This window comes from Brienomyrus brachyistius, chromosome 14 (genome assembly GCF_023856365.1).
Source record: "Brienomyrus brachyistius isolate T26 chromosome 14, BBRACH_0.4, whole genome shotgun sequence".
NCBI lineage: Eukaryota > Metazoa > Chordata > Actinopteri > Osteoglossiformes > Mormyridae > Brienomyrus > Brienomyrus brachyistius.
The window spans coordinates 1,905,648-1,924,337 of NC_064546.1; the positions used below are offsets into that span (position 1 = coordinate 1,905,648).

The following is an 18,690-nucleotide window of genomic DNA, read 5'->3' on the forward strand; positions in this document are numbered from 1 at the left end:
TTGGTAGAATTGCAGTGCCTAAGCCTGCAGAGAACTTTTAGCTACTAATTATCACATATCTTAAATGCTCCTGTTACAGCCTTTGTTATATGACATGTACAACAACTTATTGGAAAGCTGTTAGTGGTTTTACCTAGAAAATGAAATAAAATTCATTCTTGCCGTACATCTAAAAACTCAGGAATAGTTTTCTGTTGGATTAAAGTAAGGATATTACGTCCCACTACGTATATGATTTTTTTACCCAATTAGAACAATGACAGGTGGGTTTAATTCATTTATCACCAATCACCAGGCAGGTAATAGGAGGGTTCATAGTTTTGTTCGCATCTATAGGTCAATGGTTTAAGGCTTTAACCAATGGGCTTCACATTTTGGTGGGCGTTTTAGTTCAAGGCAACGATTGGGTAGTTTGTTTGGTTTCTCCCCTGTAAAATCTACGATATTGAACAGAAGTATTTATTTTTTGTTGTAGAAGTTTTTTAGTAGGGAGTTACGGTTTTATTTGTTGTAAAAAATTAAATTGTATTTAACAATATTATGGCAACGACATTAATAAGATCACTGTCGAGGACAAAGGTAAGGCAGCACCGTGCCCGACTGCTGCGTTTAGTGATTGGCAACGCAGACTGGGTCACGCTGCTTGTAGCTCACAGTGTTCACATAAAAAATGTTTTAATTCAGTATATGTCATTCGCTTGTTATTAACTTCCTTATCAACGAATCCCGTTTAGCAGATGCAGCTGCAGGGTGGGCTCATAGCCTTCTATTTGCAGCGACGACCTTTCATTGCTTACGCTAAGGGTATCGTCGTTACCTGAGCATGGTCTTGAGTATGAATAAAGCACCTCAATGATTTCACCTCAGTATGCATCTTTTTTGTTTCTTAATGACCACTGATAAATGTGTCCGTGGTAAATAGCTCAGTGGTTTGTGCAAAAGTACCTCCATTGCATTGGGCTCACCTCTCACTCCCCTACTGCTCAGTTTACGGTCCTAAACCTACACATTCCATTTTCAAGGAAAACTTCAAATGATTAACTGTTTACATAGGGTTTCTTCTCCTGGAATTTTCTTTCTTGTCAAAGAAACAACTTTGATAACACGAGCATAATTTCCTTAAAGCACAATCTCCTGATGCTTTATATCTTTTCAATTTACAGGTTCCCTTTCAATTCGGGCGTATGTGTTACTCCTCTGTGGTAAGGTCGCTTATGAATATTTTATAGTTGCAATGATTATATTATGGGATGGTGGTCTACTTTTTATCTCGTTGTTCAGTTACAATGGTAAACGTGATATGGTTAGTCTTACTGTAACAGCTAAAACCTGTAATGAAGGCATTTTAACTTCCAGCCAACAACGAAGCTTTTCATTGATGGGAAGTTTGTTGAATCCAAGACTTCAGAATGGCTTGACACCCACAATCCTGTGAGTATGGAAACAGATTTGATTGTAATAAAGAATTTTTCATCTGCACTGGTGCTTTATAATGTGTCTGCTATAACCGGGTTATTCGTGATTACGTGCACCATCACGTGCAGGAGCTTCAACTACTTCTGGTTAAGAATTGACCGCTGTAAAAAGTGAGGTTTACATATTAGCAATTAGGGCTACACGACGTCAAGGCGTCGTATAACTTCGCCATATGTTGAACTTACGCGAGTAACATCGCTATATTTATAAAACAAAAAAGATGGCATTAATCGAAATAAACTAGATACATAGACCTTATGTACCGACAGTGTGTCAAATAAGTTGGTCGTATTGCCGCGAGTTAACGAGAAATGCCGAGAAATACGATGCGACTTGCGCATGCGCGCGGTATATTGTCCATCCATATTAATGTTGCAAAATTTAAGTATTGGGATGTAAAGTTTCCCATGGTTCCTCCATTTCTATAGGCCTACTGGATACACCTGGATTGGGCTTTGGCATGTAGCATGCAGCTTTAAAATCATTAAGCTGCAAATACAAATAAAGGATGAAAAACTTTTAAAATGTGTGCATGGTTGTGCTACAAACTAGAATCTGAAATGCACTTCAGGCTATCCTGACTTGAAGCTATGAACAGATGCATACACAAGCGTAAGTCACCCTTTGTAATGATGACTGTGGGCCTCTTGTTTAATTTCATCACCTTCATTTGTCAGACTTTGAATATTAAGCTACTTAATGCCTGTATTGTGAATACAGGGGGAGTTCACTTGTAACATGCTGGTCTAAGGTTCTTGCTGTTATTTCCAGGGTGAATACTTTATGATCTGTATCATGAGGTACCTGGTGAGGAAGGATGCATTACCTGTGTGTGTGTGTGTGTGTATGTGTGTGTGTGTGTTTGTGTGGTCTTTATGCTACCCCAACCAGGCCACCAATGAAGTCATCGGTCGAGTACCTAAAGCCACCCAGGAAGAAATGCTGGCCGCGGTGGATTCTTGCTCCAGGGCCTTTCATTCGTGGTCTGAGACCTCCATCTTGGCTCGCCAGCAGATCTTCCTGCGTTATCAGCAGCTCATTAAAGACAACATAGTAAGGCTGACATGTATTCTTCTGCAAACCCCTACCTTAGTATGACCATAGTTAAGCCTAAACATGACAATATTAAAGTCTGAACACTTTTTATCACTCTAACCTCAAACCCCCAGAGTTAAAGGTTTGAATCCCACCTCTGTGTGTGGATTTTGCATGCTCTCCTTGTGTCATGTGGGTAGCTGACTCTCTTTATTTACCTAAAGAAATCCTAATGTCTTCTAAAACGACTGTGATTGGAGAGCGAGGCATGTGAATTTTTCACAGGATTCCTCTGCTGGAATGGTGCTCTTAAAAAGCTGGGCAAAGATTCCTGTAATATGAACCCTGAAACTTCTGTATTTTGTCCCGGGCCGTCCTTATAGAGGGAGCTGGCGAAGCTGATTACGCAGGAGCAGGGAAAGACTCTGGCTGACGCAGAGGGAGATGTGTTCAGAGGGCTGCGTAAGTCGGAATGATTATCACTGTCTATGCTGTTCCTGGTTATGTTCCCGCTGTGTTGGCTTTCAAAAGGCCAAAAATAATCATATAGCTGGCATTTGAGTTATCCAAAGTCAGATGGTCTTTTGTTGATCGTCAGCCTTTTTCTTACAATGGCGATCAGCTGCCGCTCTCTAATTTCCATCGCTGAGATCTCTTGCTCATCTTCACTGTGCCAGGTGACCCCTGGCTTATGGTTCTTGTTGGAAGTACACTACGGAATTGATCAAGTCGCCAGAATCAGCCGGAACAGTCTTGCATTGTTCTGCTTGGATCTGAAGGGGCCGTGACATGCAGGGACTGATGCCTTCCTGCTGCTTTCCCATTCAGAGGTTGTGGAGCACACCTGTAGCATCACCTCCCTCATGCTGGGTGAGACACTCCCCTCAATCACCAAGGACATGGATACCTACACCTACCGCCTGCCCCTAGGGGTATGCGCTGGCATCACCCCCTTCAACTTCCCAGCTATGATCCCACTCTGGATGTTCCCTGTGGCCATGGTTTGTGGCAACACTTACCTGCTCAAGCCGTCCGAGAGAGTGCCTGGCTGCGCCATGCTATTGGCCAAGATGCTGCAGGACGCCGGGGCCCCAGATGGGACACTGAACATCATTCATGGCCAGCACGCAGGTGAGCTTCCTGTTGATGGTTTTGAATCTTATAGGTACCCTTAGTAGGTGTTTCTTTCATGGGAGTTGCTGACCCCTGTGTGCTCTCCCACAATGCACAGCATCTGTGGTTTTTAGAGATGACATGTGACATTTTATGTATATCTGTGATCACTGCTGACGTTTACTGTGCTCTAGCTTGTCAGGTATATGATTCTTTGTCTAAACCTGGCTAACTGTCACTGACCTTTCGAGTCAAATCACCTTTGTGTTCTTCGCTTGGCATTTAAACGAAATGCCTTTCCATCCGCATGGTCTTTTAAGATGTCTCCTGTCTAATATGCTTCAAATTATTTTGTATAATCAGAATGGAAGTAGTTACTTTTTTAAAAGTACTGCAATGACATGAAACCAGAATATCCTGAATTGGTGGCAGATTTAACCTGTTCTTATTTTAAATCTGGTCATTACTAATAGAATGCTGATCCTGTAAATTTTATCATGGGGGGGGGGGGGGGGGACTTCTCCCCTCTGGGGAAAAATTGTGGAGGAGCCCAGGCCTAATATTTCCTGTGTCTTTGCAGCTGTAAACTTCGTCTGTGACCATCCTGCCATCAGAGCCATAAGTTTTGTGGGGTCCAACCGAGCTGGCGAATACATCTATGAGAGGGGTTCCAAAAACGGCAAGAGGGTGCAGTCCAACATGGTAGGTGTCAGTCGGCCTGTTCCTTTTACTGAAATTGGAGTAAGTGCATGTTCCAGAATGACCAGAAGGTGGCAGTGTCATTTCACTGACGGTAAAGGGATTGGGTCTGTCCTCTGCTCTCGTGCTTTGGGGATGACCTCATATCCAAGCAAAGAAACGGACGGATTTTTATTTGGGGTTCTGTGTTGGCTAAGCAAATTTATTTTTTCACATCTTAAGCATGCATAAAAGGAAGCTCTTGCCTCGTACCACTGTGAAAATTCAGCCACTTCAAAACGAATGGTTAAAACTTTATTTCGGACTCAAATTAAGAAGCAAATTGAGCTGACAGGCTTGCCTGTGACTGCGGCCTTTCCACTGAAATGTCCTAAGTGTAGCAGATGGAAACGACTGCTCGGAGGGCTTTAAACACTCATTTTCATTATGCATCATGCAGCATAAACAAAGGTAGCAGGGTAGTTGTTGTTTTACCCAAACACAGAGAAGTGTGTTCATTTTTAATGAGCCTTTCAAAATTCTGGTATGGTAACTGCTAATCTATAATTATGTTTTCTGCTTACTAATTATGAACCTGTTTCAGTCCATGTTTAATTGTGTTTTTTCCAGTCTGAGGCAAAAAAAATTGCTGACAAGAATGAGCCTTTGTGATTGTATTGGAGTTGTAAGTTTTGATTATTGGGTGGGTCACAAAGAGTCTTTGCTCTTCTGAAGTCCTTCCCAAAGTGCTGCTCCATGACCCCGTTTCAAACGTTTTAATTTGCGGTTTTAATCTGGAGAATTTGTCATACGAAGTCAGGTTCCTAAGTTTTGCAGAAACCTTGAAGCTTCATATTAGTGACATACTACGATTAGTCATGTTGTGGTTTTTAATGGTTTTAACTTTTAGCCCAGATAAATTGTAGTACAATTAAATGTGTAGTTTTTTCCAACTGTTCATTCTGTTCCTGCAGTGGTATCTTTTGGATGTCGTTACCCCTCTGGGGCAGTAACATGCTCAGTGGCTATTTAGTAGCATATAGAACATTTTACACGGCCCTTACGAAGTAGGCCTGACCTCCCCTAACATAAACAAACTCGGGCTGAGTGTGTAATCGCCGTGCCGATCCCACCGCGGTTACGCGGGTCGCCGCTCTGCACTGTTTCGCTTGGATCCTTTTCCAAAGCAACAGCTTCAACAACAGTCTGGGAGCCAGAGGCCAGCATCCTCAGGGCTGCTTTGCGTGTTTCCAGGGGGCGAAGAACCACGGCGTGGTGATGCCGGACGCCAACAAGGAGAACACGCTGAACCAGCTGGTGGGCGCGGCCTTTGGCGCAGCGGGCCAACGCTGCATGGCTCTCTCCACCGCCATCCTGGTGGGCGAGGCCCAAAGCTGGCTGCCCGAGCTGGTGCGGCGTGCCAAGGCTCTGCGTGTCAATGCAGGTACCCCCCGCCACCGCCTTCACCCTGCCTTATCCATCCGTGGAGGGCTGTCAAACAACCTGTTGTCAAGCAGAGCTTCTCCAAAACGGTGAACCACGGAACAGGAGGCCCAATAGGAGTCAAAATTCAGTTGGTACAATGCAAAGCTGTCTAGCAGTAGTTTTTCAGTAGGTGAGAAGCTTCATCACAAACTGGTTTTGGAACCTCTGGCAGGTGACCAGCCTGGGGCAGATGTGGGGCCCCTCATCTCACCGGAGGCCAAGGCACGGGTGGAGAGCCTGATCCAGAGCGGGGTGGACGAGGGCGCCTCACTACTCCTGGATGGCCGAAAAGTGCAGGTCAAGGGCTATGAGAAGGGCAACTTCGTTGGGCCTACCATACTCGGCAATGTCACGGTGAGCCTGTTTTTGCCAAGCAACCATCCCACCTTTGGGCAGTATGGATTGTAAATCTGTGATGTATAGATGGTGTCACATGATTTGCTGACTGTATTTATATCCACTGAAGCTATTTGCTTGCGTTCACGTGACCTTCAGCCTCAGATGAAATGCTACACGGAGGAGATCTTTGGGCCGGTCCTGGTTGTCCTGCAGGCCGACAGCCTGGACGAGGCCATAGACATGGTCAATAAGAACCCATACGGCAACGGCACAGCCATCTTCACCACCAATGGAGCCACGGCTCGCAAATACACACATGAGGTGGATGTCGGTCAGGTAAGGCTGTGGCCACTTTGTACGGCGTTCCCAGCCTTCCACCGCTGAAGACCCAGGCTCTGAAACGTACAGGAAAAGCTAATATTACGACCCTTTTTTCCCCCCTCATTTCAAATATTGCCTTGTTTGCTTAGATTCTAAAAACTGGCCCCTGAAAACATACCAGCCAAAAATAGTCGAGACAAATATCTGCTCTCAAAGGTTAAAAACAAAAAAATACCCACATTTTCCATGTGCTTAATGCAGAGGTAGATCTTAAATTTAAGTCCTCCAGGAATCTCTCTACATTCCCTGAAAGTGTAATGAGCCTCTGGATTCACTGTTTGCAAAGTGTGATGCCCCGTGTTTGCAGTTCACATGTCAGCCACCGCAGCCCACCCCCCCGAGGTTAGGGGCCTCGGTGTTTTCCACGGGTGGGAATGCTCCGATTCTGGATGCATGGTGACCCTGCCACACTGCACCTGTGTCGGGGGCGCTCGTGTGAGCAGTGATCTCCCTGTTCTCGCAGGTCGGAGTGAACGTTCCCATCCCCGTTCCGTTGCCCATGTTCTCCTTCACTGGATCCCGGGCCTCATTCAGGGGCGACACAAACTTCTACGGCAAACAGGTAAGCATCCCTGTCAAGATGGGAAAGCCCATGTCAGAGAGGGACGTGATTCCTCTCGTCAGTTGGGATGAATGAATTCTCTGGAATGTCAATTCATTGTACTTGGAGGCCTGCATGCTTTAGGTGGGCATGGAAACTCATGTAGGTCTCTGAGGATCATCAACTGGTTTGCCTTGTATCAAGCTGGTCTGTGTGTTTCAAGCTTATGTTCAGGGTGCAGGTGTCCATTGCTGCGGTTGTGTTTCTCCTCTACAGGGATTCCAGTTTTACACCCAGATCAAGACTGTGACCTCACAATGGAAGGCAGAAGATGCCACTTTGAAATCGCCTGCCGTCACCATGCCAACCATGGGACGTTAATGTGACTTCCCTGTGCACACAGAACTCCAAGGGTTAGGAAAAGTAGATCTGAAGTTTTCCCCCGCTGCTCTGGATGCTGAGACCACTTGATGACTACAGTATACAAGCCTTAATGTGTAGATGTATAGCAGTCCTGTTTTTTAAAATCCTTTATGGTGATTTATAACCTATAACTTCATGTTAAAGGTATGTTAAGATCATGCCCCACGCAGTCAGATTCCTAGATGAACAGGACACCACTGAAGTTGCAGTGTATCTATAGAAGATGTAACTTGTTTGCATATCCAACTATTAAATAATTAATCATCAAATACAAATAAGAATGCAAATAATACAGATTTATACTTTCACATATTTTGACTGATAAGGATATTTTTGGTCAAGCTGTGTTGGATAAAACCTTTATTTTGTTGCACAATTCACAATTATCAAAGCTCTGACTGTTTAGCCTAACGGATCATTTCGGACAATGCACAAATCAAATGTATTTTCTCATGCACTTCATGTAAATGTTCCTCAGTGTAACATATCCATATATTTGCTGTATTCATGTGTGCACTACTACAGGAAGCACCACACATTTAAAGCATTAGACACATTAAAATTGACTCCATTCTCAACTCCACTGCCATGAACCTTTTATTATGACCCTATGGTGACAGGATTCAGTTTTGCATGCAAGTGCAGATCTGGTAATGCTTCTCAGAAAGGAGGCAGGCCTGTAAGTAGCTCCGATTTGGGGTTCATGTCTTTGTCTGAATATCTGGAAGCCACCTGGGCTTGGAGGGCAGCACTGACTCCGGTTCCTGGGTAATAAAGGTCGTCCTGGTTGGTTCCACCGCTGACCTAAACAGTGCAATGTGGGAACTGCGGTCATTCATGAAATGCACTCTCCAAAATAGTCCACACTCGAACCAGATCGTCCCATGGAATTTGTGTGTCGCCCAAAATCGCTGACATTTCTTTCATAGGCAATGTAGGTAAGGTGTTGCCTCAATCTGAATGGGTCTCCCTTGTGCTTAAAGGGGTCCATGGTTTGTACAATTATGCTTTGTAATGCAACATTGCTCTTGTGGTGACTGAATACTTGAGGATCAACAGTTGCCCAGCAAATAATATGGTTTTTTGCTTTGTTGTCACAATAATAGATTGTCAGGGAATCCTAACCTCTTAAAAAGGTATGTGGCCAGGCAACAGCTGGGAGTCACGTTTGCAGTGCTAAGTAACTGCTGCATGCGAAGAGGGGCTGAGAAACCAGTGATGCTCAGATGAGCCAGATGTTTGATCCCCATACAAGACTCTGCGGCCTCCTATTTTTTACTGTAGTATCCACATGCTTTCTTCCTCTTTTTTAAGTCATTGGACAGAAAGAGTACTGGGTGAAACCCAAGTAATATTTTATGGCATCCTCTCCACTCATGAGATTAAAGAGGAGGAGTTTCAAATAAGGACTCGCTATGGACCCACAGCTTTGTGGCATGGCACGCTTAAGCTGGGCTGATTTCGTTATGGAAGTCTGTCCGCTTACTGCAAATGATGGCGCCATGCTCAGGAAGCCTGTTGTCAGTATCTTAAGGGTGACTGTGTGTGGGCGGGGCCACCTGTGGTTACCTCGCTTTGATGCCATTCATTTTGGCAAACAGCAGCCTGAGCACCTTCTCTTTCTGCTCCCACGTCAGCTCGGAAATGTCCACCCTGGCGCCCCTCGAGTAACACCTGAAAAGCATTTTAATGTATGTAAGAATGATAGAAAAAAATGCTTCGGTGGCCTGAATTGCCTAGTCAGAACTTAGAACTTAGTACTTTACAGTGGAGTTTTCCAATCCAGTCCTTGGATATTCTCTCCTAGCTCCCAACACAACCATGCCAGATATTCAGTGTTTTTGATTACCTGGAAGCTGGGAGGGAGCAAAAATGTGGACTGTCTTGGAAAATGGTGCCTTACAGAATAAGAATCTGGGATTAATCTGTTCTATCACTAGTATTATTGGGGGCAGAGAGGAGCCAAGCTAGCAGAGACTGGACTGTTTCTGAAGGTGAGGCCTAGGAAGGCATTGGTGAAGAAGAATTGGGGCTGTACCACTTCTCTGCTTCCTCCAGGTCTGCATAGATGCTGTTGGTGCTTTGTTCGTTCTTGGTGAAGGTGCGGATGCGGGGGTACTCCCGGCGGCCGGCCCGCGCCTCACTTATGCCCCGCTGGTAGGCTGCCTGTGCTGCTTGCCGGTACTGCTCTCGGCTTGCTCGGATCTCTTGCCTCACCTGCTGCAGCGCTTCCTGGAAAAAGCACTCCAGCTCGGTGCGTTGCTCCAGCACCCCACGGGCCAGCAGCTTCACGCGGTTTGTCTCCCGCTCCCTCGCCTTCAGCGTCCGTCGCAGCCGGTCCGTTTCTGCCTGGCCCGCTTCAGCTTCTGCCGACGACTCCTGCTCCCTGTCCCGCCTCTCCTTCTCCAACTCCGTGGCCATGAGCTCCAGGGCCTGTTCCAGTGCTGCCATCTTGCTCCTGAGCGCCGCAGTCTCCTCCTTCTGCTGCATTAGGTGTGACATGTTCTCCGTGGCCATCAGCTCACTGGTTTCCTGATGAGGGAAGCAGGAAAGAACCACAGACCACTCCAGAGACGGGCAGGTCAACTGGGCATTTAGTGGATGATTGCAAAATTGGATATTGCAAATACCGTAGTTGGTTGAAATTCTTATGTAAAATATAAATAAACCGATGGTGGACTCTATCCAATTGAACTCCTTTAGTGTGCATGACTCAAGGACACTACATTTCAAGGATACATACTGTCTACACCCTTAAGTTACAGCGGTTGAGCAGAGTCGACCAAGTGTGACCCTCGGCGCCGTCGGTGAACAACGTCGCAGTGGTATCTGGTGCTGATGGCATTGCTAGGGATCACAGGTGCCTGAGGTGCTGGGAAGATGTGCTAACAAAACCGAATGTTATAAGACCGTGTTTGTGTTTGCCTAAGGCAACAGTTTCCGAAAAGCCAGAGCGGGAGGCCGCCGGCCTGGAGCCCAAGCCCACGGAAACTTCAAGCAGGAGAGACTGGCTGGCACCGTCTGCACATGGGCAGAGCGCCGCCGCGATGAAAACAAACACGAGCTGGCAAAGGAACGGCTCGGGGGCTCAGGCTGTCAGGAATATCCCCCCCGGTGGTCTGGCGGCACAAGCAGAAGGCAAGTGCCTTTGAGGTGAGGCCCGGGGCTGCGAGTCACCCGAGGATCCCCGAGGTCCCTGGGGTCCCCTAGAACCTACTTTGTGCAAGGCCAGGGATTCTCGCCTTTGTGCCAGCACTGCTGTGGTCTTCCTCAGCTCATCTGTCTCCTTCACGTGGTGAGCGAGCGCCTGGTTCAGACGGATGTTCTCTTTGAACACCGAGCGGCACGTGTCATCCAGCTGCCTGTGGAGAGACGGCAGGCTGCCACTGCTCTGCGGCTTGGGGTAGAACCATCCTCTGAGCCGCTGTGGGGTGACAGACCTCTGCCTTCTGTCCCACCCAAATCCTCTCTAGTCCCCGTAAGGTTCTAATCCTTACATTAAATGACTGATTGGCTTGGTGTGTTTTGTAAAATGCTGAATTGCATCCCAAACACACACTTGCTAAGTGCCAGATGGTTCCTTCACTTATTGAGCCAGGCTGCCTAAATTAAGCCTGTTCCATTACTGCTCCCTGAAAGGCCCTCATTTATATCCACTTTTAACGCATTCTAATTGGCTGCAGGACACATGTTTGCGAAGAGACGCCGTTTCACTCGGGCCAGGAACTTGGAGGCCCCTTTATTGCAGGGCAGCCTCTGGTGGACGGCATAACTGTCGGCTTAGGTGATGTAGCCTATCTGCAGGATGGAAAACTAGTGCGGTCAAGATAATAACCTTGTTTTCTATAAATTATTATTTGTGTTTCCCCCTCTTGTTCCTCTCTAAAGGTTGATCCTGCAGACCAAAGAGTAAAATTAGCCGTCAGTTTGACGGCGGGACACTCACACAATGGCCTCGTTGTGGGCCCTCTCCGCCAGCTTGGCGATCCTCTGTTCGGCCTCCTTCTCCAGGCACAGCTGAACGGAACACAGGGTTTAGTGTCACTCACTGTCTCCTTCCCACCACGCCCCCCCCTCCCCCGATGGCGCTGTGAGGCCCAGCTCTATCGTGTGATGGTGCTTCACAGAGAACATTCTAGATGCACGACTCCGGCTGCGGCGCTGACAGCTGTGTGCAATTCACAGCATTACTGTACTCGAGTGAAGAAATAGTTTTTAAATGTACCCTACTTGCCTGTATTTTTTTTTTTTGCCCAAACAATTTGCTCCACCGCAATCTAAAGCTTTAAATCCCCTTATGATGGCCCTGGCTTCTGTGTGTTACACATGTTGCAATAATGGTTAGCTTGTTTGGCTTTCTTCTGTTCAGTTAGCAACACCATATTTCAGACTTTTCTACACTATTTGCTCCCAGTATCCATTAATGGTGGTTTAGCCTTGCATGAGTAGCATTTTTTCAGTATATCATTGGTTGCAACTACTACTTCTGCATTCCAGGCTTGAATGAGCCATCATGCACTGTAAGCGTGTCTTTTTATATGTGGAGAGCTATACCTTCTCATTGAAGAACTTGTGTTCCGTTCGAGCCAGACTTTCTTTGTGATTTCTGTCTTCAGTCTCAATCTTCTCCTTGAGCTGGTTAGACAGTCAAATGGTCAGTGCATTTGGGGAAACGCATTCCCGTCCAGGACTTACCGATTTCCTCGGACTCTTACATCACTGAGCTCTCGCTCCATTTCTGCTTTCTTCCTACGGAACTCCTTAATCATCTGAAGCTCTCCTTGGATCATCTGGAACTCCTCAGACCTCTTCTGAAGCCTCCCCTCTATCTCGTTAATCTGGAGCGTGAATTCTGCAACCTGTGGCAGTATAGCGTAAAAGTAAAGCTCGATGTCCACTTGATACTTCATCCCACTGTATATCTCAGCACCCTGGATATTTTTAAGCTTTACATTTTCGTCACTGAAATGCCAGTCATGATAGATGAGGGTTTTTTGTTTTTATACAACCACACATGGACAGAAAAACCTTTTGTATATGTTGAATGTAGATAGATATGAAGAAGGGGAACAATTATGTAACTAGGAATAGAAGAGAAACTGATCTTTTGGGGAAAGAGAATGACCTAATGTTCCAGGAACACAAGAGTGCCACTTATAGCTGGTAACAAAAACTAACAGACTGTAGTAAGACTCAAGACGGCCATTAGTCCTTCACAAACGTTCCCCTTGGGAACAGAACTTGCAACCGCACAAGTTGTTAGATGTTTGCTGGCTTTCATGTAGTTAAGTACTGGAAGTCTTTTGGGTGGGGGTGTTTTCTGTGAATATCATTTCATGGTCTTCTATTACTGCAATGATATTGTGGTTGAGCAAAAAATGGGTTTTAAAATGTCACGCATGTGTCTTTCAAAGTCATTCTCGCACACTTCGAGCTCCGATCTGTCTTGTTTCGTTAGGAATTCATTAGATCTGTTTATGTCCTGTGTATGCCGTGTTATGGCTGCAGTATCTGGTTCATGTGATGTGTTAAAATCATTATTCCATATGATATTCCCTAGGTGGGATAAGTGAAGACAGGCTGAAGTATAAAATAATGCTTTGCATGCCGTAATTGTCTTCACTGTTCATAGTGGACATCCTACTGATCATCATTCTCTCTCGGAAGAACATGGAACTTTTTTTTGGAGATGATAGTTTTCTCACCTCTTGCTGAAGACTGGGGTCTACAGGGCTGGGTGTGCAAAGGCATCCTTAGGTCTAACCGCAACAATATTTTCTCAAAAGGAGCCTTCATGTGCCGAAGTGACACTACCATGCACCGCTAAATTGGGGACCTTTCAAGCTGGTCCAGACCAAACCTCCCTTTATTTCCAAAGCTCACTTGGGTCCCGTTTTTACCAGCATGAAGTAAGAGATGGAAAACAGCTGCTGCCCAGCGCTGCACGTTTCCAAATTTAAAGTACTGAAAAGCATGTTTTGATAGGCAATTAGACCACTGCAATAGCAATCAACTTGCTCAGACTTGCACCCTCAAAACTGTGGTGGATTACAAGAAAATCTGTGCGACGTTTTTGTTCCACAGCCTTCAAGGCCCAGGGAGATGACATGGTAGCAATTTAGCACGAAGAATCCGTGCTGCACGTGAGGGACAGGGGGAGTTAAACTGAAATTTGTATGCATGTTCCAGGCCCTTGCAGGTTTTAATTATGTGTTTTTTTTTTTCAACCACAGAACTGGATTAGCGTAATTTTAGACTGCATGGTAGAAAATGCAGGGTTTTTGTTTTCTGATGATCTTTCTTCCCTCCTGTGTTTGTTTTTGTTTATAAATGAATGCAGCAGGTCTATAATTAAAAAGACTGTGGGTCAAGGTCAACGGCGTTCTCCTTTGTGTGGAGCTGTAGGTAATTATGGACTAAATAACCATCTGAAGAGTGAGTTTGTGAATATGACTTATTGGGGGAAATGATACTGGTCGGGGGAGACGCTACAGTGGGCATCTGTGGAGCGTGACTTCTTCCTTCTCATGTATGCCATGTGTTCGGTTAACAGTCCCGTTGCCCTGTCCTCTGAATGTGGTCATTAGAAATGAGAGGAGGGCATAGGACAAAATGTGGCAAAATGTTCTGCTTTTACCAGTTGCTCGCACTCCTTCCTTGCTGCCTTCTTCTGTTCCTTTAGCTGCTCCTCCAACTGGCTGATCTGTGATTGACATAAAAAAAGAAATGAACGGGACCGAAGACATGGATTGGCATTCTTCCAAATCAATGAAATCGACAGGTGCTGGTCCCCACTGTTTAAAGGTACGCAACAGAAAATCATAAAGTAACAGTATGTCAACTTAAGGCTGTTGCGTTTCTCTGGAGCAGCTTTGGATGGAGTTCCGCATGGTTATACAGAATGCTTCTATGTCATTCGGCATTTGTCATTAGCATAAGGTGAACCTGCGTTTAACTAGCCAAAATCGTTGGACATATAATTATGAATAGAAATGAAAGAGCTTTGTGTTTACTTCTGGCAGTCAGCTGCCTGTATTGTGCTCCTATGCTCTAGGCAGCTACTGCTGGGGGAGGCCCTCTTGGCTTTGCCTTAATTTAGCATTCCAGTACATCGGAGATGTTGTACAGGGCTGAGGTCAGGGCCCTGTGCTGGCCACTGCAGCGTTCCAAGGTCTGTCCTCTGAAAACCAAAGCTTTGGCTTATTTTGTAGTCACACCCATTTTTCCAGTAGAGGGGTGTCCTGTAACTTTTGGTACATTGCAATTTAATACAAAAACTGCAACTTTTTTTCCCCTCCCGACTGCATGTGACTTACATGCAAATTCCACTTTTATCTTTGAACATTTTTGAAGTTTTAGCCATGATTGAGATATAAGTGATGAGAAGACTTTACCAACAAGTATCCATTAACTGGATACCCCCCCACCCCGAGAGACTTGTCACCTTTTCCTCCCGTTCAGCTTCCCTCCGTTTTAGGAAGGCAATGATGTCTATGTTGTCCTTCTCTGCACGCTCCTTTTGATTGCCAAGCTCCTCGTTGGCCAGTGCCAGCCTGTGAGCGGTCTCGCGGTACTCCACTCGTGAGCGCTCTGTCACATTCAGCCTGGCTTCCCAGAAAGCTGCCATTGCTTTTGCCTTCTCGATGTCCGTCTCCTTGTCACCTTTGGGCTCCTGTTTTGTGTCCTTCTTCCCTTTACTAAAGACAAACCTTAGTGAAAGTTAAAGGTAAAGGGATTGGTGACAAGCGGATGTCTCCCAGTGTGGTTTCAGGCCGTCCGGCATAACCGAGAGGCACATGGAAAGGGGCCAGCATGTGGGTCTGAAACAGCCCCTCAGGAACGTCACACCATTCTTCAAAGAGAAATCATCTGCTGGGCAGAGTCTCATCCTGTGAAAGCTACTGGGAGTGAGTTCTGTGAAAGTAGAATGTAATTATTGTCATTTAGCCATGGGGGGTTAAATTGGCATAATTCCCGCCCTCCGCCAAAACAGTGGCACTATTTTTGGTACATAGTCATGGCTGTTTCGTAAGAAAGCATTTGGCTTGGTGGATGTATTGCAGGCATGAAGAGATGAATTTCAAATTATTGGGGTTACTCAGGGAAGTGATGAATGGTAAAAGATTGTAAAAGCACAAGTCTTTATGGGTCTTTTAAAATGAATGTCAATTTTCTTCCCACATTAACCTGTAGTTGCTAATGTAACTGCCACTTTAAGCTAAAATGCTGTGTGGGATTCCAGGCTGGCACCTGGTTAGGACAACAAAAAACTACTAAGTTGTGCTCCTCAACCCACCAGTTAAGAATATGTTGCATGGATACCCTGAATGGATGACCTTCATGCCTTTTTAAAAGTCTATCATCAGAATTCAGAGTTATCATTTTGCCCCATAACATAACAAACCCCACCTTCCATACTGAGTGATTTAATCTGGCTCATTTATCATCCATAACATTAAATCCAGGTGACAGGTAACAAGTAACATTGATTATCTTGTTATGATGGCACCTGTCAAGGGTGTTGTTGTATATTGGGCAGGATTGCACAATCAATTCTTGATGTTGACGTGTTGGAAGTAGGAAAAATTTGCCAAAATAAGGATCTGGGGTGAGTTTCCTGAAGCCTTCTTACTTTGCACATACCACCTAACATTACTGCAGACCAAGTACACCCATGGCAATGTATCCGCTGATGGCAATGGCCTCTTTCAGCAGGATAATGCGCGCTGCCACACTGTGAAAATTCTTCAGGAGTGGTTTGAGGAACATGGAAAAGAGTTCAAAGTGTCAACTTAGCCTCCAGATTCCGCAGACCTCAATCCGATCGAGCATCTGTGGGATGTGCTGGACAAACAAGACTGATCCACAGAGGCCAACCTTGCAACTTATAGAACATAAAGGACCTGCTGCTAATGTCTTGGTGCCAGATACCACAGGACACCTTCAGAGGTATTGTGAAGTCCATGCCTTGATGGGTCAGAGCTGTTTTGGCGGCATGAGGGGTACCTACACAATATCCGCCAGGTGATTTTAATGTTATGGCTGATCAGTGAAGATTTGTGTTATGAGCTTTTATGTCGACACATACGTAGTTCTATACCTCTCAATGCAGTTTCCCATTTCCCTCCCACACATGCTACCTTTCAAACTGAAATGATGTAGTCTGCACACTTTTAACTGGACATTCAGGTTGACTGTTTCCATGTCTCCTATCTTGCCATATGGTTTAAGGACATGCCAACTTGTATCATTATGAGATCCACGATATTCTGTTACTAAAGTGAATGACTACCTTTCACCAGTTATGTGTGTTTGTTCAACTCTATTTAAAATGTGGAACAGGTATAGTAATCAATTAATGACTGAAGGTATATTCATTAGGACTGTCAGGGCTATTCAAAAATGAACTCATCAATTTCAAATCAAATCAGGAATTTGATTTGAAGGAGGAAAATCCTACAGAAAGTCAACTGGGATTGAATTTGAATTTTGTGATTTTCGTTAGCAAATATCTCAGATCATGACATATCAGGGATATACAGAGCTGTGAAAATGTCTTAGGCAGGCAAAGAAAATGATTAAAGTTTATCTGGGTAATAAATGTACATGTGCTCAGAAAAAAAACACAATATAACGCGAAAACATGCAAATGAAGAGCATCCTATTAACAAACAGCAAAGTATTTCTTCTGTTCTCCAAAAAGTTACTGGTTTCTTATTGGATTAGCACTGCTTCATTCCCAAACCTTTCCACAGGCCATCACAGACATTCTCTGTATGCCATGAAATTTCACAACCAGCACATGTAATTAAATTTGGTTAAGAGGTCAATGAGGTATTGATTAGCCATATGATGTGGGGTAGTGGTCCAATGGGGGAAAAAAAACGCAGGTGTACGTTTTAAAATGATTAATGCTAACATTTTTAAAGATTGTTTTTCTTTGACTGCCTAAGACCTTTGCGCAGTATTGTATATTTTCATAATTCAATAAAATAAAATGTTCAAGGTGTTTTTCAGGCATAAGAATAGTATATGTAAAGTGAATTAAATAAAAATGAGAAATTCAAGGCAATTACTGTAAGAACAATGAATGGACAGTATATCTGTAGAACCAAGATACTTGTAGAAATCTATGCCATGATGTAGACCGGAAGATTCTAAAACCAGGAAAGAATTCCTTCAACAGAAACGTTTTGACTGAAAGTTATTACATAAACTGGAGAAAATGTATCTTTATGTTTTACATAAAGCACCATTTTGTATAAATAATGTAGTATGTATAATGTAGGATTGCCACACACGCTTGAGAATCGCCTTGGGACAACTGTTGCGAAAAGCGCCAAATATGAACGGAATGATGCTTCAGCCTTAAAATTAGTAATTAAGCTTATTCTTTTAAATATATTTTTATTTTTTTCGTTCATTTTCACTTTCTATTGCGTCAAATCAATATCGTTTCAAAGCTCACATCGCTAATTTTACGGTTCAGTTTCCTGTTATTTCAATTCCAGCTCCATGGCCCTAAAGTTGGCGCCTTATCCGCAGGTTCTCATTCCGAATCAGCTCGTTAGAGAGCTACACTGGAATATATATCGTTTCTGGCCATTGACCCATACAAAAATAAAAACAATTAGGCCTACTGGTGAGCATCTTATGTATCTTAGCCTATTATCTTGTTAAGGTAAAGTTGGCTCATGAGAATTGAACCAGCATAGTCAATGCTGTCGATGTCTTACCCTTTCACCACCTTCTTTCCCCTTTTCCCCTTCTTTTTATGCATTTCTCACAATATAAGCAGTAATATAATATATCAGCTCCAAGGTCCGGGACTGACTTGTTTCTATGGTCACCATGGAAACGTGTTCACGTGTGCAGACGCGAACCGACCGAAAGCATGACCGGGATTCTGTCCGATTGGCTCTGCAGTCAAGGTTCGGGCGTTTTAACCTATTAAATATCAGGGAGGGGAACAGCATTGGTCCGTGTTAGGTGTGCGATCGCTGTACTTGAATATTTCATGTATTTGTGGGGAAATAAAACTTCTTATCTTGAATTATTTATGGATATCTGAACTTCGGAAGCGTATGATTAAAGACGTTCTGTCGCACGTTCAAATGTCACTTCCTTGTCAGCTGTGCCAGATAAGTTAATATGCATAGATTATATAAAATGTCTGTTTTTATATTGTCATGAAAACAGTTCATTATATTTATACTTTG

General features: G+C 44.5%; 2 protein-coding genes across 2 annotated transcripts; one reads left to right on the forward strand and one right to left on the reverse strand.

Moving 5' to 3' along the window:
• The first annotated feature begins 372 nt into the window (after positions 1-372).
• On the forward strand, positions 373-8,049 carry aldh6a1 (aldehyde dehydrogenase 6 family, member A1). The gene is made up of 12 exons (XM_048975108.1): positions 373-579; positions 1,164-1,202; positions 1,357-1,431; positions 2,368-2,529; positions 2,895-2,973; positions 3,340-3,642; positions 4,205-4,326; positions 5,557-5,746; positions 5,960-6,141; positions 6,283-6,462; positions 6,971-7,069; positions 7,325-8,049. The coding sequence occupies exons 1-12, from the start codon at positions 541-543 to the stop codon at positions 7,427-7,429; spliced, it is 1,575 nt and encodes a 524-aa protein (XP_048831065.1). The 5' UTR covers positions 373-540; the 3' UTR covers positions 7,430-8,049.
• LOC125707775 (basal body-orientation factor 1-like) lies at positions 7,679-18,338 on the reverse strand. The gene is made up of 10 exons (XM_048975109.1): positions 18,208-18,338; positions 14,916-15,168; positions 14,109-14,174; positions 12,187-12,330; positions 12,026-12,106; positions 11,418-11,488; positions 10,689-10,833; positions 9,510-10,003; positions 9,041-9,145; positions 7,679-8,275 (listed from the first exon to the last, which is right to left on the reverse strand). Exons 1-10 carry the CDS (start codon positions 18,249-18,251, stop codon positions 8,173-8,175), a joined length of 1,506 nt encoding a protein of 501 aa, XP_048831066.1. The 5' UTR covers positions 18,252-18,338; the 3' UTR covers positions 7,679-8,172.
• Between the last annotated feature and the right edge of the window lie 352 nt (positions 18,339-18,690).